Raw genomic sequence first — 21,017 nt, 5'->3', positions numbered from 1 at the left:
TGCTGTAAAGCACTAAGCAGACTGCTAATGGAAGCTAGTTTTTAGGACATTAGCAGATGAGCTGTGGACTGTACCTTGTGCACAGATGTTCCTTTCCAGTAGAGGATTATCTAAATCAGGTGTAAATGCCTATTCTGTGTAAGGGGGTCATGAGTTTCCCATTAAAGAAACATCTTACAAAGTACAGAAACCAGTGCCATAATTTGGGTCCCTAGAGTGTTTACAAAGAGCTTCTTATTATAGACCTACTAGTGAATTCTATTTGAAGGCCCTCCGCTGCCATATCTACTGAAAGCACAGCTGCACATCTTAGTGAAGGCTCATTGGCAGCAGTATCAAATGTAAACATAAAACTGTTCGGTTTGACTATACATGAAGGAAGTAATCTTTAGAAACCTGTGTTACTCTTTCGTACATTCACCAGACAAAACAAACAGTTTTGTCATAAAGGATTGTGTAAAAAATACTGTAAATTAGAAAGGTGCGATCAGTATAATGCAGATCTCTGCAAGGTGTGTCTGCGACGACCACTGCTGTAATATTTGATTGAATGAATACAATCCACAATTGGCTATCCCCCCGTCTAGACTACAAGTGTATCAGACGTGTTTTCCACTTGCACGTCGCACGGAAAATAAAGGTACTATGATCTCCTGTGTCAAAAGCAAAACTTAAATCAAGTAGGATTAAGGCAGACCCTTCACTAGCATCAGCAGCAAGGAGATGCTCATTGGTCACCCTAAATACTCAATATATTTTCCGCAAGGACGGTCGCATGGACTGAGCTGACCCGGAATTGTGTCGAGGAAAACTTTTGAATCTTTTATACTCTGTGCAGGTTTTCTCCTCACGGCAAATAATCTCAAAGTCCTCCATTTTCTCCCCTTTTCCCACGTCCATGTAGTTAGAAAAATGTCGGATGTGTTCGGACAGGCGGAAACCTGCTGCACAGAACCCCAGCGCACGGCCGTTATCTGATGGTGTGATGCCACTTTGGCCGTGTGGACACTCGTGACCCTTGCGGATACGGCACGCATAAATCAGGCTTTAGAGAGCAGTCTCAGTGCTGGGTTTTTCTCGAAAAACCAGATTGGAACTTTTCATAAATGTTATGTTGGCTCATGTGGCCAATTTGTGTTCAATCTTTTCTAAGATCTTTGATAGAAGTTTGAGTTTGGAGATTGGTCTGTAATTGTTTAGTACATAAGGATGCTTGTACATAGCCAGTGGCTAGTGAGCCATTGATAATGGACAGAACAATTGGGAGAGATTTGTGGTAACACTTTGAAGAGTCTGGAAGGAATTGCATCTAGATGACATGAAGAGCAGTTAAGCTGACAGACAATTTCCAGCAGCGTCTGGAGACAGATCAATTCAAAAGAGGTAAATGAAACTGTAGGTGGGTGGGTAATAATAAAGTTACAAATCTGTGGTACAATCTGAATCCCAACTTTTTTCAATTTTAGCTGTAAAGAATGTTGAAAAGTTCTCACATGCTTCTGACGAATGATCGGTGATGAGTTACTTTTAGGACCGTTGACAACATGTTCAATAGTTCTAAACAATATTCTGGGATTATGGTGGCTTTCAGCAATTATATAGGATAAATTGTTTTTTCTTGCAGTTTTGATGGCAGAGTTGTAATTGGACATTAGATTGTTTAACTGAGCAAGATCGAGCTCAAGTCTGCTGTGTTTCCATTACATTCCATTGCCCTGCATTCCCTCTTTAGTTTGCGAGTATAATCATTCAACCAGGGAGTGCCAATTGGACCAGTTTGTTTTTAAAGTAATTTTGTTAACTGATCTACTAAAATCTCAGGAGAAGTATCTGCCATGAAGTTTTTGCACGATTGGTCAAATTCCCCAATAAACATGGCTGAAGTTGAGGAGTTTTCTGCACACGTCTCTTTAAGCAAGTGACTAGGGCATTGGGGAGACTGCAGGCAGAAAGGTTGAAAGTAGCGACAAGATGATCAGAGACAAAATGTTCTTTAGTTGATAGACGGTCCAGGGTGAGTCCAGAGGATAAGATAAGGTCACAAATATGGCATGATTGTGAGTAGAGCCAGTAACAGATTGGGTTAAGCCAAATGAGTCGCATAAATTATTAAAGTCTAAGGCAAACGGATCATTTGTGCAACAAATGTGAACATTAAAATCACCCATAATAACAAGTTTAGACATCATAAATGATGAGAGCTCCAAAAAGTCAGAGATAAAGTTAGGTTTGTGTTGCTGGGGGACGGTATAGAGTAACGCACAGACAAGTGGTTGTTGTATGTTGTTAATGGAGAATAATAGATGTTCAAATGAGTTGAATTTGCCAAAGGAGATGGGAAAGCATTTAAATTCATTGCTGTGTATTACAGCCACACCTCCTCATTTGGCCTAAAGGCCTAGGTTTAGATAAGTGGGAGTAGTTAGGGGGTGTGCTTCAGTCAAGGAGGCGTCATATATGGAACCATGTAACTGTTAACATGAGATAATTAAGATTATAGGATGAAATAAAATCATGACAGATAAAAGATTTATTATTCAGGGATCTGACATTGACCACACTCGACATATACAATCTGATCTGATGACCGTGAATAACGACTGCAGAGGCAGAGTTATGTGTTTCAATCAGCTGCAGAGCGGTGGGTGTAATGTCCTTTACGCGGGCACCTTGGTAGCAGAACGTCCGGCTATGACAACAAGCACCGAGGGAAGGCGCCACGTCTGAGTGTGCACGCGCCTGAGCCTCCGGGGGGTGTGGCGGTCACATGTTTCGGACACGTTTCACACAAAACGTCTAGTGGAAATGCTGTTTATAAACAAAAAAAACATTAATGGGATTAAGCAGGAGATCTTGAGGCACACATCTTTTTGAACACTCTTCCTCTGATAGTTTTAAATAATTCTCAAAGTATATGCAATATCGTCATCCAAAAACCAGCCATTTGTTGTGTTGTTTGAAGAACAGAACAGAGAACATAGAAGAGCCAAAAAAATTAAAACAGAGCAGAGCACAACACAAAAAAAATAACAAAAGACACAAAATGAAACACGGAAAAAGATCAAAACGAACCAAAACAGAGACCAGACAGAGTGAACGACCACACCACCAGACCAGAATGAAACAGGAAAGGACAGAACAGAGGAGAGAAGGGCAACGTGTTTTATCAGAGCTGGAGGGTAAATCACACCAGGGAACTCTTGTCAATAACAGCTCGAAGTGTGTGTGTGAGGTGTGTGTGAGTTTCAAATGGGACCACACTGCTGAATCTCTGTGTGTGTGTGCACACTTGTGTGTGTTTAAATTCTTTACTGTGTACTTAAGTGGCCTTTGTACTGAATGAACCAATCTTTGGTATAGAACAAATATGCAAACATTTATGTACATGTATGCTTTCAGATCTGTGTTAGAGCTTGTCTGTGTGTGTGTGTGTGTGTGTGTGTGTGTGTGTGTGTGTGTGTGTGTGTGAGAGAGAGAGAGAGAGAGAGAGTATAAACTCTAAATATGCTGCACTTACTGAGATCACTTGGTGCATCTCTGGCCTAGAAAGTGCCAGAGAACTACTTTCTCAGCACACTCAGCACAGGAAATATGAGGCTAGCGCTGCAAACACACACACACACACACAGATACACTGCCAGGGTCATAAAAGTGCCAACATAAGTCTTTTTTGTCATCTTTATGGATCAGATAAACAACATTGTTGTTCAAATTAAACATGAGCACCATTCCGCCTATGAGAACACTGCACTGTTTCTGTCCTCACTGGGATCTTAACATTTTATTACTGGGCTCATTTGAATGTGTAACACCGGTTTGTGCCAGTAGGGGAATCATGGCCTGTCGAAACTGTGTTTTCCTGCATGGTGTTTCCAGATAGCTTTCCAAAATCTTTACAGCACAGGGTCGTGCTCAGATTTGGCAGTAGGTAGTTGCAGAGTGAAGCCTATTCCATGAACTGCAACTTTTGTAAGGTGCCTCCAGTACTTTTCATGAGATGTCATAAAACAAGTGAGCCCTTTTGGTGCCCTAGGCAAAATTCTGAATTGGATCACACATCAAACATCACAATGGTTTTAAGACAAAAATTATGATTTTTTTTTATTTTCATAAATAACAGTATTTATTATGATATAAATAAACAATTGGTTCCTGATATTGTTGGCTTAAAAGTGTTTAGTCAGTTTCACTACAATTTACACTTTTATTAACAAATAAAGTGGCCAGACGTGTGAGAGAGAGTTACAGGGGTGAAAAGTGTATTTCTATCATTATTAATTTATTTGCTCATTTGTTATCTTAATGCAGAAAATGAGGAAGGGCGCCATCCAGCATTTATTTATTTTTTTTTTATTTATTTTTTTTTAGAGGACGACCAGCGCCCCCCCAAAAGGTGGCGCCCTAGGTGACCGCCTATATGGCCTATGCCTTAAGCCGGCCCTGAAAACAAGGCATTCTCTGACACCTCTTGTAATTTTTTTATCAACTGATATCTGCTCTGGGAAACACCAGCAGTCATTGTGTGGCATTTTTAAACAGCTGTAAACAAAGTAATTTGCTGTGAAATTTCAAGAGTTTTTAAGAAAAGGTACAATTTGTGCCACTTGAATAGGCTTACTTCATAATCCTGCATCTTAGATTTGAAAAAGATATTTCACTTAGGAGAGATCAATTTAAGACTAACAATATTTACAATTAATGGCAATTAAACTCTTAAAAATCTTACTGAAAGAAAACACTAGATCGCACCCTTAGACTCGAGATACTGGCGGTGCTGAATAAGAGACTGCAGACAGTGATGGAAACTCTCACGGGATAATACAAATACCTTATCGGGGACAAGGTGGGTTGTGCAGCACTCGGCCTGAAAGACAGAATGACAGATTCAGCAATGACATTTAAAGTTCAACATCCACAGGCCGATTGATTTGTTGAATGCAAGAAGAAAGATGATTTGTCAGATATAGAGACGCCCCGGAATTTGTGAATGTGAAGCTTTTTGGTATGGGGAAGCAGGAATGTGGATGACATTGTAAATGAGGTTTGATGGGAAGGAAATGGGAGAAAAAAAACTATATTTGAAACAGGCTTGCATTAGATTTGAATCAAGGAGCGGTTCAAGCTTTTCAAGACACAAATTACACATACTTTTTAGAAAGCACGGTATCCTCCACAGATGTATCCACGCTATATAAAAACAGAAACGTTTTAATATGCCATCCATAGCTCAAATAGAGTAGTTTCTAAAAGGGCAATTTGACTTCTCAAAAGTGGCCAATGGGGGATCTAAAAATAAGAACCTACAGTCAATTTCAATAGGCTCCATCTGCTTCTGCAGGGCCATTGTTTCTGATAACTACACCTGTGCTCCTTAGCATTTTCCTCAAACCACTGTGGAGACTCAGTCCTTGACTTCTTCTTTTTCCTCTCACCATCTCCTCGCCAGCAAAAGGTCATTGTGGTCTGGGAAAAAAAAGTATGGGAATAAGCACAGCATTCACTACTTTCTTACAAAGACACAACCAACATGTCTGCATCCAAACACACTTGATTAATGTGATTGTTTTCAATGAATAAAAGAAATCTAATTTGCAAGTCATGGATAAGATTATCACCTTTCATGTCATACCTGACCACCATAGCTGCCCAGTGAGTTGGATTCGCTGTTCTTGAGATCAGCCATCTGCCTGCACAGCTGTGCGTCATTTACTTTTCCATGTGGCTGCACTCCACGGTGCCGGTGTGTTGCGTGTTTCAAGGGTGGGGAAACCCTTTTACATAGACTGTAGGTGGCATGTATGACGTCAAATCTATCAGCTGCTAACCAAATGGTGGCAGGTAGTGGAGATGTATCCTGCTGAGAATGAGTAAGGTGTGCAAGAAACACGGCTTAGTGCCACTTTCATCCTTTTATCCAAGGCACTTGGGCGGTTGCGTTCCTGTAGCGCCTGCTGCTACTAAGCAACAAAAACCTGCACGCTGCAATGATGATGATGATGATGATGATGCAGTAATTAAGCAGTAAGCCTCACTGACTAATCTAAACAAAGTCAAAACAAAGATGAATGGATCACAGTAGCTTTACGCTCGATTTGTCTGTGTCAGTTTGTCTGACCTTTAAACCTGATGTTGTTTCGCCCCCAAAATAGTCTATAGGACGAATATAAAGCTCTGGATAGTCCTGAACTAAAATGATTAACCTCTCTTCCATATATTTACCTAGACTGATATTTACTGAAGAAAGCAAAGATAACTGCAGGCTGTGATTGGTTGTTCCTCGCCACATGGCATGTGGTGCACTCTGCAGCACTCCAAAAATGTAACTAAATTATTTATTCCTTGGGGTGCAGCCGTTGCACCCTAAAAAATATGTGCTTGGGAACGTTTGCATGCAGCGACCATCTGCGTGTCTAGCTTGACAACAATGAATTTGAGCGCACAAAAAATGCAGCATGTGAACGGCCCCTAACACTGTCTGTTTCCTTTTTTTCAAACCGATGGTCGATGTTGTTTTTATAAGCATGACCACAATCGTTTCTGAACCTCAACCACATGTTTATTGTTGTAAATATGACGACGGAGCTCCCTTAACCTTTTTCTCCCAAATAATGATGTTTCCCATTTTTGTTCCTAAATCTAACCAAACCTTAACGACAGCGTTGATGCATCATAAAACAGACAAGGGTCGTCAGATCAGAACATGCTTCTATGTGTCATTCTTGAGGGCATGGACAACAATGCATTGTGTCGTTTAATTTATAGGACTTGTTTGTTCTGGGCCATTGGAAAGTACAACATTTAGACCCTGGTTCTTCCAGCCGAAAAGCAAGTATAGTTCTTAAAGCTCTAAAATAGTTCCTGGGTCCCTGGAATTGTCTCAGTAGCAGAAAAGATCTCTGAAATCATAAAACATTTAGTGATACCCAATCCTATTGAAGACAAGAATAAACCCTTTACTGCTCCACAACTATACTGTATTCTGGATGATATGTTGGATAGATGAATAAATGACTTTGAACTTGATTTGCATCTTCTATGCGGTCCTCGGCAAAGTGGTTTCCCATGTTTCGCCATAAATAATATATCATACATTGATCAATTAATGAGGTGGACAAAAGAATACCACAGATGATGTTACAGCGGTCATGTAGAGCGATGGAGGTGCCTATGAAGCTAAAGGGTAACACAGACCAGCATCTTGATGCGTTTGTCACATTTGCTCCAGCTATTTGTACATCTTAAATACTGTGCCTTGACTTGATCTTCTGTCTGTACAGTATGTTACATCTGACGCAACGCTACGTGAAACAGCAGGTGTGTGTTGATGTCAATGTGCATAATAGTAAGGGCTATTCAAAAAGCTAAACCAACAGGGACCGCACCTGCACAGAGGTCACTGTACACTATACTAACAAACTATGGGAGAAGGGGTACAAAATCCAACACAAATTCAGAAAAAAATGAAGGAGGGAGAGGTGTGAAGGATGTAAAAAAGGGGAGAGGGCAAACAACAGAAAGAGTTTAACGCAGTTAGACCAATTGGGTTGAGTGGGAAAAGAGGAAGATGATGAGCTTGAAAGAGAGACGACAGAAGACCAGAGGTGAGGGATGGAGAGGCATCATTAGAGGAGGCGGAAAAATGTAATGAAAACAAAAGTGGAGTCCAGAAGAAGGAGAAAATAGATCAAGGGGAGCTTAAAAATGTAGGCTGAAGGGAGAGGAAATTAAGGCGACCTTATTATCTAGCGGAATGACTCAATTAACTCTAAGGTCTAATAACCTGCCTTAATGACACACACTGATAATCAGTATGCATGCTGGTGTGTATCTACATAAGTTTTGTTGCGTGATGTGTATTGTTGTATGTGATTCCCGAGCAACAGTTTTGATGCAGGACATTTTTAGGGATATCCAGTTGCTCAGTGTTTAATCATCTTGTGCCGATGTTTCTCATTTTATGCATTTTTCTTGGTTTCGTTGCCAGGTTGACAGAACAATGAATGAAGCACTTACGGCAAAGACTGCTGTGTGACTTGGGATAGCTGAGCACAAGCCTGGCTTTTATAGAGCGTTCAAATTCTTACCACCCTGCAGACAGGAACCACAACAAACACTACAGGGATTATACACCCCTTTAAAACTCTCCCGCTGCCTTCATGTCTCTCTGTCTCACTCTACTTTTGTCTTTCAGTTTCTCTGGCTTGGTATCCTTCTTCCTTTCACCCTCTTCTTTCTTCCTCTGTCGCTATTTCTCTCTGTCTCCCTCTGATTTAATAAAAGTGGCAGAATAAAGGATTTACACTCGAAAGGAAATCATTCAGGGAGCCAGGGAAATAGAAATAGCCCGTCTTAATCACCACATGCACACTCGCAATCACACCACACGCATGCGCTGTTTCGGAAGCACCCACACAGAAAGGCATTCTCCATATATCATTATCACGGGGTTCCAGGCAGCAGATAATCCGGTAACAGTTGACATTTAGCAGCCTGTTGTTCGCACAGAAACGTTCAGCAGAAGCCCTGATTAACACTGGGCATTAACACATTTTATGAAGGCGAGATTAACAGCAACTAGCAGAAGATACATGCCCTCGAAAGCTGCAACAACACAGGACACTACACAACAAAACAATAGCCTCTTTCTTTCTTTGCTTTACATTATTTTTGAAAGTATTTTTATTTGTAATGCAATAGAGACAAAGACAGAGTTGGACAAAAGGAGGAGAGGTTGGAAAGAGGAAGAGGCAAAGAAAGTGTTGATGATGGAATGACACAAATCAAGAGTTGGATGTGAGCAAGTCATGTCAGCATGTTGAGTGTACGTTAGGATCGACAGGTGGGTTACGAGGAATTGAAATTAATTCAGCATGACATGACTGTAACAATAGGACAGTGTTTATAAAGGTTATAGGCTCTAAAATCATAATGAGGATTAAAATGGCACACATAACTATAGGATGCCCTTTGATATTAAATGCAGAGGAGATGGAGCTATAGACAGTATATAAGAAGTGGGCGTAGTCACCGTGTCGTCACCCATTGGTTTGTGGACTGCGGTTTTGAAGCATCGAGTTTGGCATTTTTGCCATCGCCTTCTTGGTTTTTGGCCGTCGCCATCTCGTTTTTTTTGCAACCAGAAATTACATGAGAGGGTGGAGCTAAGCACAGACTCTAGCGAGACTCGCTGCCTGGCGACCTATCCTAATCTTAACCATTCGAGGTCAAAGCCTAACCTTAACCATCTTGCAAGAATTTTGCTATTTGCATGTTACCTTCTAGACACAATCACCTAAACTTACAAACATGTTATTGCAGAAGGCTATAGTTAACATTGCTAGGTGATATTGGAAGACAGTCAGGAACTGATTGTATAATGAGCTGTTACTTTAGTAAATCAGGAGCTTATTATGTGCAGATAGCAAGCGCAAACTGAAAGTGAGGCACAGTTAATTGCTATACAGTTAATTGCTCCATATTATTGCTTTCAGAAATGTACATTTTGAGTAAAGCAGCACAATACAGTGGAATTTGATTATGGTGTGGAGTAAGTGGATTGACCAGGACAATAAACAGTGTAGGGCACAGTTCAATCGTTTTATGGTAGTAATACTTGAAACACATACAGTATACCACACCAACACACCAGAACTCCCGTTCAGCTCATTTGCCGTTAATTCCAGCAGTGGATTTTCTGCAAGATCTCAGAAATCCGGTCTAATGAAGTGTGTGTTAGCCTGTGCGTCTGTGTGCCAGCGTGTCAATGCAACCACTGCAGGGCACATTTATCTGGCAAAGGAAATAGATGAGTCCAGTGAACTAATTACACGGATGTAATGTACTCATCAATATTTAGGGGTAATCACAGTCTTAAAAGGTGCTGATTACAGCCCGAGAAGAGAAAAGAAGCATGGCCTTGCATCATTCACAGTATTTCAAACAAAGCTTATGCACAATGTTGGCATGAACGGTAAAACAATATGGTCTTGGAGGAGCACATAGTGAGCTATGAAGTGGCTATGAAATGGAAAAGCAGTTTTCCTGAGGGTCAAAACCAATCCAACTAATGTTTGAACATGCAAATGCCTCTCAAAGCCAGAAATCCGAATGCTAAATCTGGAATCCACTTTGAGTACAATGTACACATAGACTAGGTTAAATTTGGAAAGACAGAGCTCTGAGCAGAAGACATGAGCTGGAATGAGATGAAGTCAATCTCTCAATGTAAAGAATTTTGAAAGTTCATATGAAAAATCAACGCAAAGACCGCTCATGACATCCTGTTTTCTTTTACTCTCCCTCTTTGGTTTCTTTCTTGTTTCCTCCTTTCCCTTCGCGTGTGATTCATTGTCTCTCCTCTGCATCATCTCCTTGTTTTTCCACGTTCTCCGCCTCGATGCAGTGAAAGGAACATCAGCACAAAGCCATCACTCTCATGCAAAAATACCCAGAGAGAGGCATAGGGGGAAAACAGTTGGAACATCAAAAAAAAGAACAGAAAGAAGCACCCATGGAGACAGAGAACAACAGAGTCACGCATGTAATTACCCTGTTGATTTCTCTGACAGATATTGAAATCAAGATTGAGAGAGGAAGAGAGAGATGGAAAGTCATTACTGTACTCTAACATCATGTTTTTTCTGCTACTATTATTGCCACTACAGGGTCCTACATGCTCTGATTAGTCCTTCACATACTGGCACAAAAGATACACAGATAACTCACACGGACACTCTCAAGCAGACGTGCTCATCGGAACACGCAAGCGTGCAACCCACACTCGATCGTACACACAAACCTTCACGGTCATTTGCACCCACACCTGCATGCACGCACGCAAACACTCACACACGTGTTAATTCTCTGGTTTGTCTGGGCTCAATCATACGAAACAAGAAAAAAAGGACAATTAAATTGGACAATTTGTAAATTTATTTGAAATGTAAATTTGCAAACAAATACAGACAGATGGAGGAGTGAGATTGAGGAGGAAGAAAGTCCTGAAAGGATTTATTTTAATGACACAGAAATAGTTTTAGTTAGAAGAAGGAGGATTTGTGTCTATCCTGAATGTGATATATGCTCATGAATAATCTTTTTCACTTGAATTTTAAAGCTTTGTGTCATTTCTGCATCGCGCTTTATGACAGGAAATGGATTACATTCCCCCTCAACTGTATAGTCACACTAGGTTGTGGAGAGGCCATGTCTCACTGTTAAAGGTGCTAAATTCGATATCCAGAGCATTAATATAGCATCAAACAACTATTTGCTATGTAAAGATATGGAGGAGTAATGTCCACCTGAGCAGAGAATGAAGTCACTCTCCCTCTTTGTGGGTTGTAATCAGAGCTTCTCCATGCTTTGTTTACGTTTTGTTTTTAGTGCATATTCGTGCATGTGAGCATGCTCCACTGGCACGAACGCCGTCCCGACCAACGGCATCATCGTGGAAGCGTAGCACCCACCCTCCGGTTCTCCCTCAGGTTAATACTGTTAGCTCTGTCTGAGCTTTCGCCGTTGTTTGCACTGTTTAATGCTGTTACGGCTCACCATAGCCATGTTGAGAGCCGTTGAGAGGCAATAGAAATGCTCCCAATCCCGTATTTCGCACCTTTAAAACAGCACGGGGTGTGATATGTGCCGATTCAGATGCCTACACTATTTCTTCTCCAGCTTGTTCTTACTGTCCTTCATGTAAATTGTAATGCAGTGTTATTAAAGTCCTACATTTGTTCTTTCTTATGGCTTTTTGTGGGTTTCATAGACTTTTTATTTTCATCCAATTCATCCAATCATTTCATTTGGGCCAAAGGAAATGATTGGAAGGGTTTATTACAGTCCTGCGACAGCCACAGATACCAAATTGTTTTCTTTATTTGTAAGAGCATTTGATTTAAAGATTTATGTTGGGATGTAAAGAGAATTTTCAACTAATATAAAAATATTGTTTCTAAAAATTTTACCAATCCTACCTTTAACCTTTTGTAAAAGTATCAAAATGTGGGTGCTTAAAAAAAGCTTTGAAAAAGTGAGGAGAGGTATTGACCATTGACCTTCATGTGATGATGCTAAACTCACAAACACATACCTATCGACACAATACACCCTCCCAGTGGTAACAGGTTGCTCTCTGTGTGGTCATAAAAAAACAAGGTCACTCCCACATCTTGGGCACGCCAACTCCACAGGCAGCCATGCAAGCAAGGTTATTAAATGGACCATCTGTCACTACACATGCACACACACACACCCCAGCACACTCACATGTGCCATATGCATACACAAGCGTGTGTTTGAAGACGTGTGCATGTGCATAAAAACAAATGTGTACGCCCACAAATCAGTGCACACACGAGGACAGTGTTCATTTGGGTCTTTAGGGTTCAGTGGATTTCTGATTGTACAGTATTTCTTTTCTCCTCCTCCATTGCAGAAAGACTCGTGCCGTGGACACTCATGTAGCACTAGTGCTATACAAGATGCAAGGTTTTAGTCCAAGTATGATATTGCCCCTCGATCAGCATGCCTACACCCACATTTGAGAGATGTGCTATAGTAGACTGTGATTTGTCAAATCAGTTGTACTCTGCAACATTATTATTATCATTATTATTATTATTATTATTTTTGGGTGATTAAAGAAAACACACTGTTCCTTTAAATCCATCTGTAGTTGTGAGCCAAAACATTGACATTCCCGTGTTCCTGTTCCTATTAAACCTACAATTTACATGAGTGATTAAACCATTTGTATCACACAGGGAGTCATTCACCCCATGTCTGTAAATAAATTAATGCAATCATTTTTAATTTTTAGTGACAATTACGACACTGATATCCCTGTGGCTGGATTCATTTAAGAGTTAAAATTAACCGTCATTCTGTTTCTTTTTCCTCATCAGCTTCAAGACAAATAAGGCTCTGAATCCACCATGACGGATAACCTTGGCAAAATAAGATGATTGCAGTGCTCTTTAAATCTTCCCATTAAATTTAACCTTGACATTTACATCTGCATGTTAATTTTCTCTGATTAAGGGAGGGTTACAACCGTATATATGCTCCTGTTATGCTTAGTGTCACAAAGAGTATGTAGGTACTGTACCACAAAGGACTAATGTTGGGGTTTTCTATTTCAAGATGACATTTAGCTTAGCGTAATCTCACTTAAGCAGGATGCACACCAGGGCTGTCGTGATATCTCAAATGTTCACTAAAGTAATAACAGAAAATGAATCTTTAATTTTCTTTTTAATATCCTGTGCCTCATGGTAACGCATATAAAAGACAGAATCATGTTTTCTAATACAATTTGTATTTTCCCCCTCAATTTGCCCTTCATGAAATTAACCGTTTCTTTAATGAATGCATGGATAGCATTTCTAGATGAGTGATGGAGACCAAGTGGGAAAAGACAGAGCTCAGATGGCAAAATCTGCATGTTTAGTTGATGAGTTTTCAAGCTTGATCAGAAAGCTGTCTGGATGCTGCTTGAAGGCTGGCTAGATTGCAAAGCATCTAGTTCTGCCAACCTTGAATCTCTGCCTGGTGAGTTTTTCTCCGCAGCAGCTTCACCTACAGTGATATTAGTAGTGGATTGCTTGCGGATTGTTTGTTTCAAGCTGCTTCCAGTTCTTTGTGCATTGTGATTTATGCATTGGGATCATCTTGAAGAGGCCACACAAGCTGTTTGGATCGTCTCATCTGATTTTTCATCAGTCCTGATCCAAAATATCTATTCCGTTGAATACTAAGAACACCTTTGCATGATTATTACTCTTGCATCTTTCAGGTATGTGCAGATGGCATGTTTCATATCCATCACCAGGTTGTTCCTGGAGGTAAGTGAGAGTGCACAGAACATGAAAAGATGCAATGTGTTTTATTCATGTTACCTCAACAACACAGGGGTACAAATCCTGAGCCAGTCAAAGATCTTAGCCAATTCGCTCTCAAGCTTTTTGGAGAAGTTGTCTAATTAACTTAATATTTTTTTTGAATTCCCCCAAACTCTGGCATTTGATTCAGTTTGCTTCTTCAAGACATTTCTGTGATACCACATTCCTTGCAGATTTTGGCATGGCGCAGCAAAGCGCGGGGAGCTTGTGGGATTTAAACCAATGAAAATATTCTGGAGGTCTGACAGAGTTTGGACAGATCGCATAAACATGACATGGCCGAGGTTCTCTTCAGCAAGATGTTGCTCTACTGCATTCGCTGACACACAACCAGGGTTGAAAGTAGGCTGGTACTCAGTACCACTAAAAGAATCAGTGCCAGTATGCAGTTCCGGGAAGAGGGGAAGTGTCAAAACCCACTTACAATCCGTCACTCACGATCGCATTTCCAACAAGAAAACACCTGCTAAACATTAGGTCAACAGACAGTAACTTACCTCCGCCAACAAGGTTATGTTTTTGATTTGGTTTGTCTGTTTATTTGTACACGCATTAAGGTCTTGTTAGACGGGGAGCAACTATCCGCCTGCGTAACGTTACTCGCTTGGACTGCAGGATCTGATTGCGCTCCTCATGCAGCCAAGCGCTCCGTGAGTAAACGCCAGGTGCTACATGGCAACCATGGGAACGGCATCTGTGCACTACTGTAGGCTATGTATCCCTGCCGGTATCAAATATCCCGAATCACAGCTCGATTTGTTGATTCATGTGGCAATGCTGTTGTACTTTCATTAACATTGCGAGATAGGGCATTTGTTCTGCATTCATGTGGTGTCAGAATAATCAGAAATACCAGTTCCCGACTGGTAAAATTCAAGTGAATGACCCCAGTCGGATCAGCAACTCAAAACTTGAGAAGTTTTATCAACATTTACAAATTATTCAGCACTTTCACCATTTAGATAAATAATTTGCGATACATGATGTCAAGCGTTTCTAATTTCTTTCTACACCATACAGGCATTGAATCGTGTGTTCAGGGATGCATGAAGCTGGGGGGTGGGAGAAGATCAATATTAAGCAATGATGGTTGGGGTAATCTAGCAGTACTGGCAAGAACTTCAATCCACTTTCACTCCTGCACACAACTTTGGTTGCGGTAGGATGAAGTAGATAAATTACAGTACAGACTTTTTTTTACTTAATATACAGTAACTTAATCTTAGGAACAGGTTTTGGTCCTCTTTAGTTAGGATGACTCACTAAGACGCCGAGGGGCTCGCCCAAGGGCACAGATTGTGTAGCTCATGGAAAGCTCTGTGAGACTTTAGCACATTACGTGTTCTCAAGGGGTGAGATGTGTGATCTCCTTTGTCGCCTTAAGTACTACATTATATGCATTTTTTCCCCACATTAATTGAGCATATAGTCAGCATGCTTTTACTGTATTTTTAAAGTGAAACAAAACACTCAATACACAAAACACTGACGTTTGACTGAATCTTTGGAAATCTCGTCAAGCAGAACATCTTGGACTGGATGTTGTGGGAAATTTGGTTCCGCTAACATTGTTCCCTCTTTTTCTTCCAGGAGTAGTTAAATCCCTGGACCACACTCACACACGACTGCTGCATCCACTTTGCAAATCTTCAGAGCTATTCCAATTGCAAATTATGCTGAAAGCAGATGATTTTGGGAGAAAGGCTTTTAACACAGCTTTGGAGTTTTACATATTGTACAGTGATGCTTGTAGAGTAGTTCAAAACACATTTGATGTGTAGGTACATACTGTATCAAGGGTAGGGCCTCCTCAGGACTTTGAAACAGCTGTTCTCATAAATGCTTTGAATCTTGACCTCTACTCGACCCTGAAAGACATCATGTCCATCGCCAAGACCTTGATGACTTCATCCAGACATGCACTAATCTCATCTGCCTTTCTTTTCCTCTCCATCGACTCAAGTATGTCTCGCCTTGCTGACCTTAAATCTCTTGTTTCTTGAACGAAGAAGAAGTTGTCAGTGACAGCAGTTCAGCATAGTCAGCTCGGGCATTAGCAGTAAAAGGCTTTCCACAAGCTATCAGAAACCGTCTGGCTAATTAAGTGCTATCATGGCTGTGGTTATCTACTCATTCTGTCTACCCAGCTTTTTCCAATCTGGCTCTGAATGTGTTTATGCCACTGGTGGAAAGTAACTCCAAACATGCTACAATAATAAAGTGCTGCTTATGGATTAATGCATCAAGAATCTAATAAGAATATAAAAAATGCATCTTACTCACAGGGGGGCGTTTTGGGCCATTCTGCAAAATGAGTGTTTTTACCTTGTTCGCTTTCTTTGCCAAGAACATACGAAGATCGATACCATGTAAGACTAGAAACATGAGGAAAAAGCTAGCATTGCTCTTGTCTTTATGCTAAACTAAACCAACCAGCTTCTGGCTCCAGCTTAATATTGAACATGCTGATGTGTGAGTGGTACTGATTTTCTCATCTAACTCTCGGCAAGAAAGCGGATGAGCGTATTTCCCAAAATGACAAACTATTCCTTTGATACTGTTACTTGTAATGGAGTATTTACATGGTTGTATTAGTCATTTTACTTAAAGGTACAGTGTGTAGGATTTGGCGGCATCTAGTGGTGTAGTTGCTGAGTACCCCTCCGCTCATTCCTCCCCTTCCAAGACTGAGGAAACGTGAGCCGCCGAGTGCAAAACCGTGGTAACGCCGTTCGCCTCGTGATCCTTACCATAATAACACTACTTTAGGAGCAACCGATGTCAGACGCGGCTGGCGGCACCACGGTTTTGCACTCTGCGACTTATGTTACCGCAGTTTCACAAGCATGTCGGAGAACTACGGTGGCCTTCAGGTAACGTAAACACATGAAAGGCTCTCTCTGGAGCCGGTGTTTGGTTTGTCCGTTCTGGGCTACTGTAGAAACATGGCATCCACCACTCGTTTATACAGTTGGCAATGCTACATACTACATCAGACAAGTTTCAGTTTCACTTTTGAGTCATATCAGGTCAGTTGAACAAATATGTCACCATTTTAACCACTGCAGATATCTATACTGCTGAATTATGCAGCTATTTTTTCTTAGCATCTATTAGGCCTATCATATACACTATCATCTTAGCCTAAGCATGACTCGATATTCCATCCATTTCTTATATTCATAAAATGTATTGCAACGTTCCTGGCACACTAATGCACACACACACACACACACACACTGTCTGCTTGTCTGCAGTGTTAGTTATGACCCCTGGTGAGTCGTGCAACATAATGTGTTTCCTCTGTGGGAGAGATTTATATCGGCCGTCTGACAGCTGCTCCGTCCCACACTAACACAATACACCACTGCCATCTCTTCACTCTTCCTGCCCTCCTTCTCTCATCACTTTTCTTTCACCTCGTCTGTGATCCAATCGCATCCTCCTTTACATTTCAGTACATCCTTTAAAAAGGCAGACAACGCTTGTTTGCCATAGCAACTTTGTCCTACGAGTCATAAATTAATTTCTTTTCATGCTTCCTTAATTCTGCACGATGGGTACAATGAGAATCTGTTAAACTTGATCACCTCATGTCTTGTTTGTCTCCTTTTTCTCCTTTTCTCTACCCTATTGATTTTCATTCCTATAAATATGCAGTCAAACCTGATACCGCCATTTCTGTCTTCTCTCTTTTCTGTCCATTTTTTCACCTCAACCCGCCCTCGTTCTTTGATACTTTGTCCTCTACTCTGCTTTTTCACCACTCCACTGCTTTCCTCCTCTCATCTCCTCTCGTCAGTCTTGCAACGCCACTTCTCTTCTTCTGTTTAGTCCTTTAAATAGCTGTTCTAAAAGCTCTCTTATGGGTTTATATGCCTCTCTTTGGAATAAACCAGAACAGTGTAATGCTTAGAAGCTGCAGCTTATGGGAGCATGTTTGTGTGCGTGTGTGTGTGTGTGCGTGTGTGTTTGTGTGTTGCTTCTTTTAACAGCAGGGGGCACTGCTGCTCTTTAAATGGTGATGTGTGCACAGATGCCTGCAATATGTTACTGTAGTAGGTGGCCAGTCTCTTGACACAGTAGGTGTGGTAGAGACAATTTTAGTGTAAAATCATCACTGCAGGGCACATTGTCAATGGAATAATGTTACAGGTCAGGATACCCCATGGTGTATTAAGATCAGAGCAGAGCTATGAGGAGATTTGGGGGCAGACAATGTGGGAAGAGGTTTTAACGCTGTGAAAATTTAATTAGAATATTCTGAGAAGGGATTTTCGGCACCTCAGCTCACGCAGGGCTTTAGAGATGAGGTGGAATAAAAAGTGAAAAGTGCATATTTTCTAAGTGTACTTGATCTATCTTTATTTAATGTAATTTACCTGTGACTATTATGAAAGTTTGTTTTAATACACGAATGCAGTCAGGAGGGGTAATGTGGTATTTAGATACATCCACAAGCTTCTGCTGTTCCAACTGTTCTTGTGCACGTCGGAGGTGATGATCCTGTGAGGTCCGAGAGAAGGCATCATTCGCAGACAATAACAATTACAGAGATACTAGCCTTATGTTAGTCGTTCAGTTAAGTTGCAAAATGAGAAAGCCATTTCTAAGGCATTGTAATCTAAACTCAGTACCTCTAACATAAAAGGCACAATTGGATAGGAAAGATAACTTAAATTATAAAAAATAATATAATAACAAAAATAAAAGAGGGTAGAAAATCATTCAAGGAACAAAAAAGGAATGCATAAATAAATACATAAATAATAATAAGGCTGCATTCTTCCATAGTAGCTCTAGGGGTCATCATCATATATGTTCAGTTCTTCATAAGCTCTGAGGAACAAAATAAAACTCACCTAAACCGTCGTCGACGTACACGAAACCTGCCTTGGCGGAGGTCTGCGCTCTCCGAGTGCACTTCTAGTTCTTGTTTTGTTTTTCACTTATTATTATTATATATATTATATATAAAATTATATTATATATTATATTTGGCTGCTATGAAGTAGCTTCAATCTCAGTAATGTGTGTGGGTAATCCAGGATTCAAGATTCACTTTATTGTCATTTCATTTGTCATTGTGTATTTGCATACAGAGAAGGAAACGAAATATTGTTTCTCCCAGCTCCCGTCAGTGCATTAAAATATTTATTTAGAATAATTATTTAGAATAAATAAGTATTAAAATGAACAATACCTAAAAATAACAATAAAAAAAAAAAGATAAGTAAACGTTTCAGGCACAATTTCACAATTTGCAGTCATACACCCAATTTTGCAGTGGTGTTTAGCAGCAGAGAAAAGTGCATTTATGTCCGTAGTAAAGTGCTGTTTGCATTATTACTGTTCCAAAAATTGTCTTTGACAGGTGACTAGCTTTAAAAACTGTTTCTGTGTTATGCTGGGGGGTTGGATACGAATCAGAATCAGAATCAGAATCAGAATCAGAATCAGAATCAGAATCAGAATCAGAATCAGAATCAGAATGGTGTTTATTACCAGGTGTAAGAGGTATACACTAGGAATTTGCTTTGGTTTTGTTGGTGCAAGTTAAACAGTATAATAACAAAAGAATAGATAAAAACGTTAGAATAAAATAAGAATAAAAACATTTAATTTCTACCAATATACAATATACAAAATAAGCTATAAACAAAAATACAAATAAATACAAATAAATAAACATTCAAGATTCAAGATTCAAGATTCAAGAGTTTTATTTGCCATTTGCACCTAAGTACATTGGAATTCTGAGCAGTTTACACCGAGTCAGCTTTAAGAAAAGAAAAAAAGGTAGAAAAGGCACAAGGTAATTACAGTACAAAATAAGTAGCACATTCAACTCAACACAATAAATAAATAAATTATTAAAATATAAAACTGTGTAGTCAGTAAATAAACTAAACTACCCTCTGCATAGGAACGATACCCCAGAATACAAATATACAGTATATATGCTCCATGAACATGTCAAAAGAACTTATAGCTGTCAAAAATATTTCAAAAAATAAATAATTAATATATTTCAGACACACAGTGGAAGGCAGCATATTGCACAGCATTACAGTCCATTCAGTTCAGGTGTACTGTGTGTCAATAATGGCATGAAGGTGAGGTGTGGGGTATTTGTGTCCCTCTTTAACGTCCCAGACTACTGAACAGTAGCACGGAATGAATGCAGAGCTGTGGATTGTTTTATGGATGTTTTAGGTTGTTTTATAATTTTATTCTTAGGTATTGTCTTATTTATTGTAGTGTTTATCAACTGTACTATTTGTAGATTTTAAGGGCTGAGAGAGAGCCAGGGTAAAATGCATTTCATTGCATTTCACTGTACACTGTACTTTTAAATGCATATGACAAATAAACTTGAAACTTGAAATTTGAAACTTTAACGTCCTTTGCCACCAGTCTTATTGTAGCTGGGAACATGATATAAACATGATATAAACATGGATGTGAGTGTGTGTGTGTGTGTGTGTGTGTGTGTGTGTGTGGGGAGGGGACACAGTCCATTTACAACCCTAACCGCTTGTGGGAAGAAGCTGTTCAGCATCCTGCTGGACCTGCAGCAGATGCTTCCTGTACCTCTTCCACACCAGACGTTGCAATCCATCGCTCAAGATTTTGAGGTCTGATTTCCTACAGCCCTTGAAAGCACCATTTCTCTCAACGTCACCAGGTATCCCAGAAGCCTCCTCACCAGGAAGTGTAATGCCGGAGAGGTCTCTGGTTTTGTTTTGACGATGATGGAGGAGGAAGAGTTTGAGTTTGCTGAGGATTTGGAGGCTATTTTGCATCTAACCCCAGAGGTGCAACTAGCCATTGAACAGGTAGGTGTTATAAATAGACCACTATTAGTATTTTAAACGTTGTTGCAGGGGATTTGTTAATAAAGCAGCTGTCAGCATGCTAGCTGGATGAGGCTCTGCTGCTCTACGACCTCTAGCATCTCTAGTCTGCATGCTGAATTCATCACAATACACCATCAACTAGTCACTGTAACGTCCTTTGTCTTTTGTGTACCAGGTTTTCCCCAGCCAGGACCCGCTGGACAGAGCAGACTTCAATGCTGTAGAGTACATCAACACACTGTTCCCCACCGAGCAG

The 21,017-nt window shown here is 40.3% G+C and overlaps 1 protein-coding gene and 1 long non-coding RNA gene across 3 annotated transcripts in view; both read left to right on the top strand.

Annotated features, from left to right (window-relative positions):
- The window catches only part of LOC119491380, a 349,936-nt gene that overhangs the window by 46,451 nt on the left and 282,468 nt on the right, over positions 1 to 21,017 (top strand). The window lies entirely within an intron of this gene.
- The window catches only part of vps53 (VPS53 subunit of GARP complex), a 33,090-nt gene continuing 32,629 nt past the window's right edge, over positions 20,557 to 21,017 (top strand). For both annotated transcript variants that reach the window (XM_037775331.1, XM_037775330.1), the window contains exons 1-2: positions 20,557 to 20,740; positions 20,937 to 21,017. In XM_037775331.1, coding sequence (XP_037631259.1) covers positions 20,654 to 20,740; positions 20,937 to 21,017 — 168 coding nt within the window. In that variant the 5' untranslated portion in view covers positions 20,557 to 20,653. The remainder of the gene's footprint in view (positions 20,741 to 20,936) is intronic.

Source organism: Sebastes umbrosus, chromosome 7 (genome assembly GCF_015220745.1).
Source record: "Sebastes umbrosus isolate fSebUmb1 chromosome 7, fSebUmb1.pri, whole genome shotgun sequence".
Classification (NCBI taxonomy): Eukaryota; Metazoa; Chordata; class Actinopteri; order Perciformes; family Sebastidae; genus Sebastes; species Sebastes umbrosus.
The sequence above is the reverse complement of the archived record's forward strand: the minus strand, read 5'-3'. Positions and strand labels throughout refer to the sequence as shown.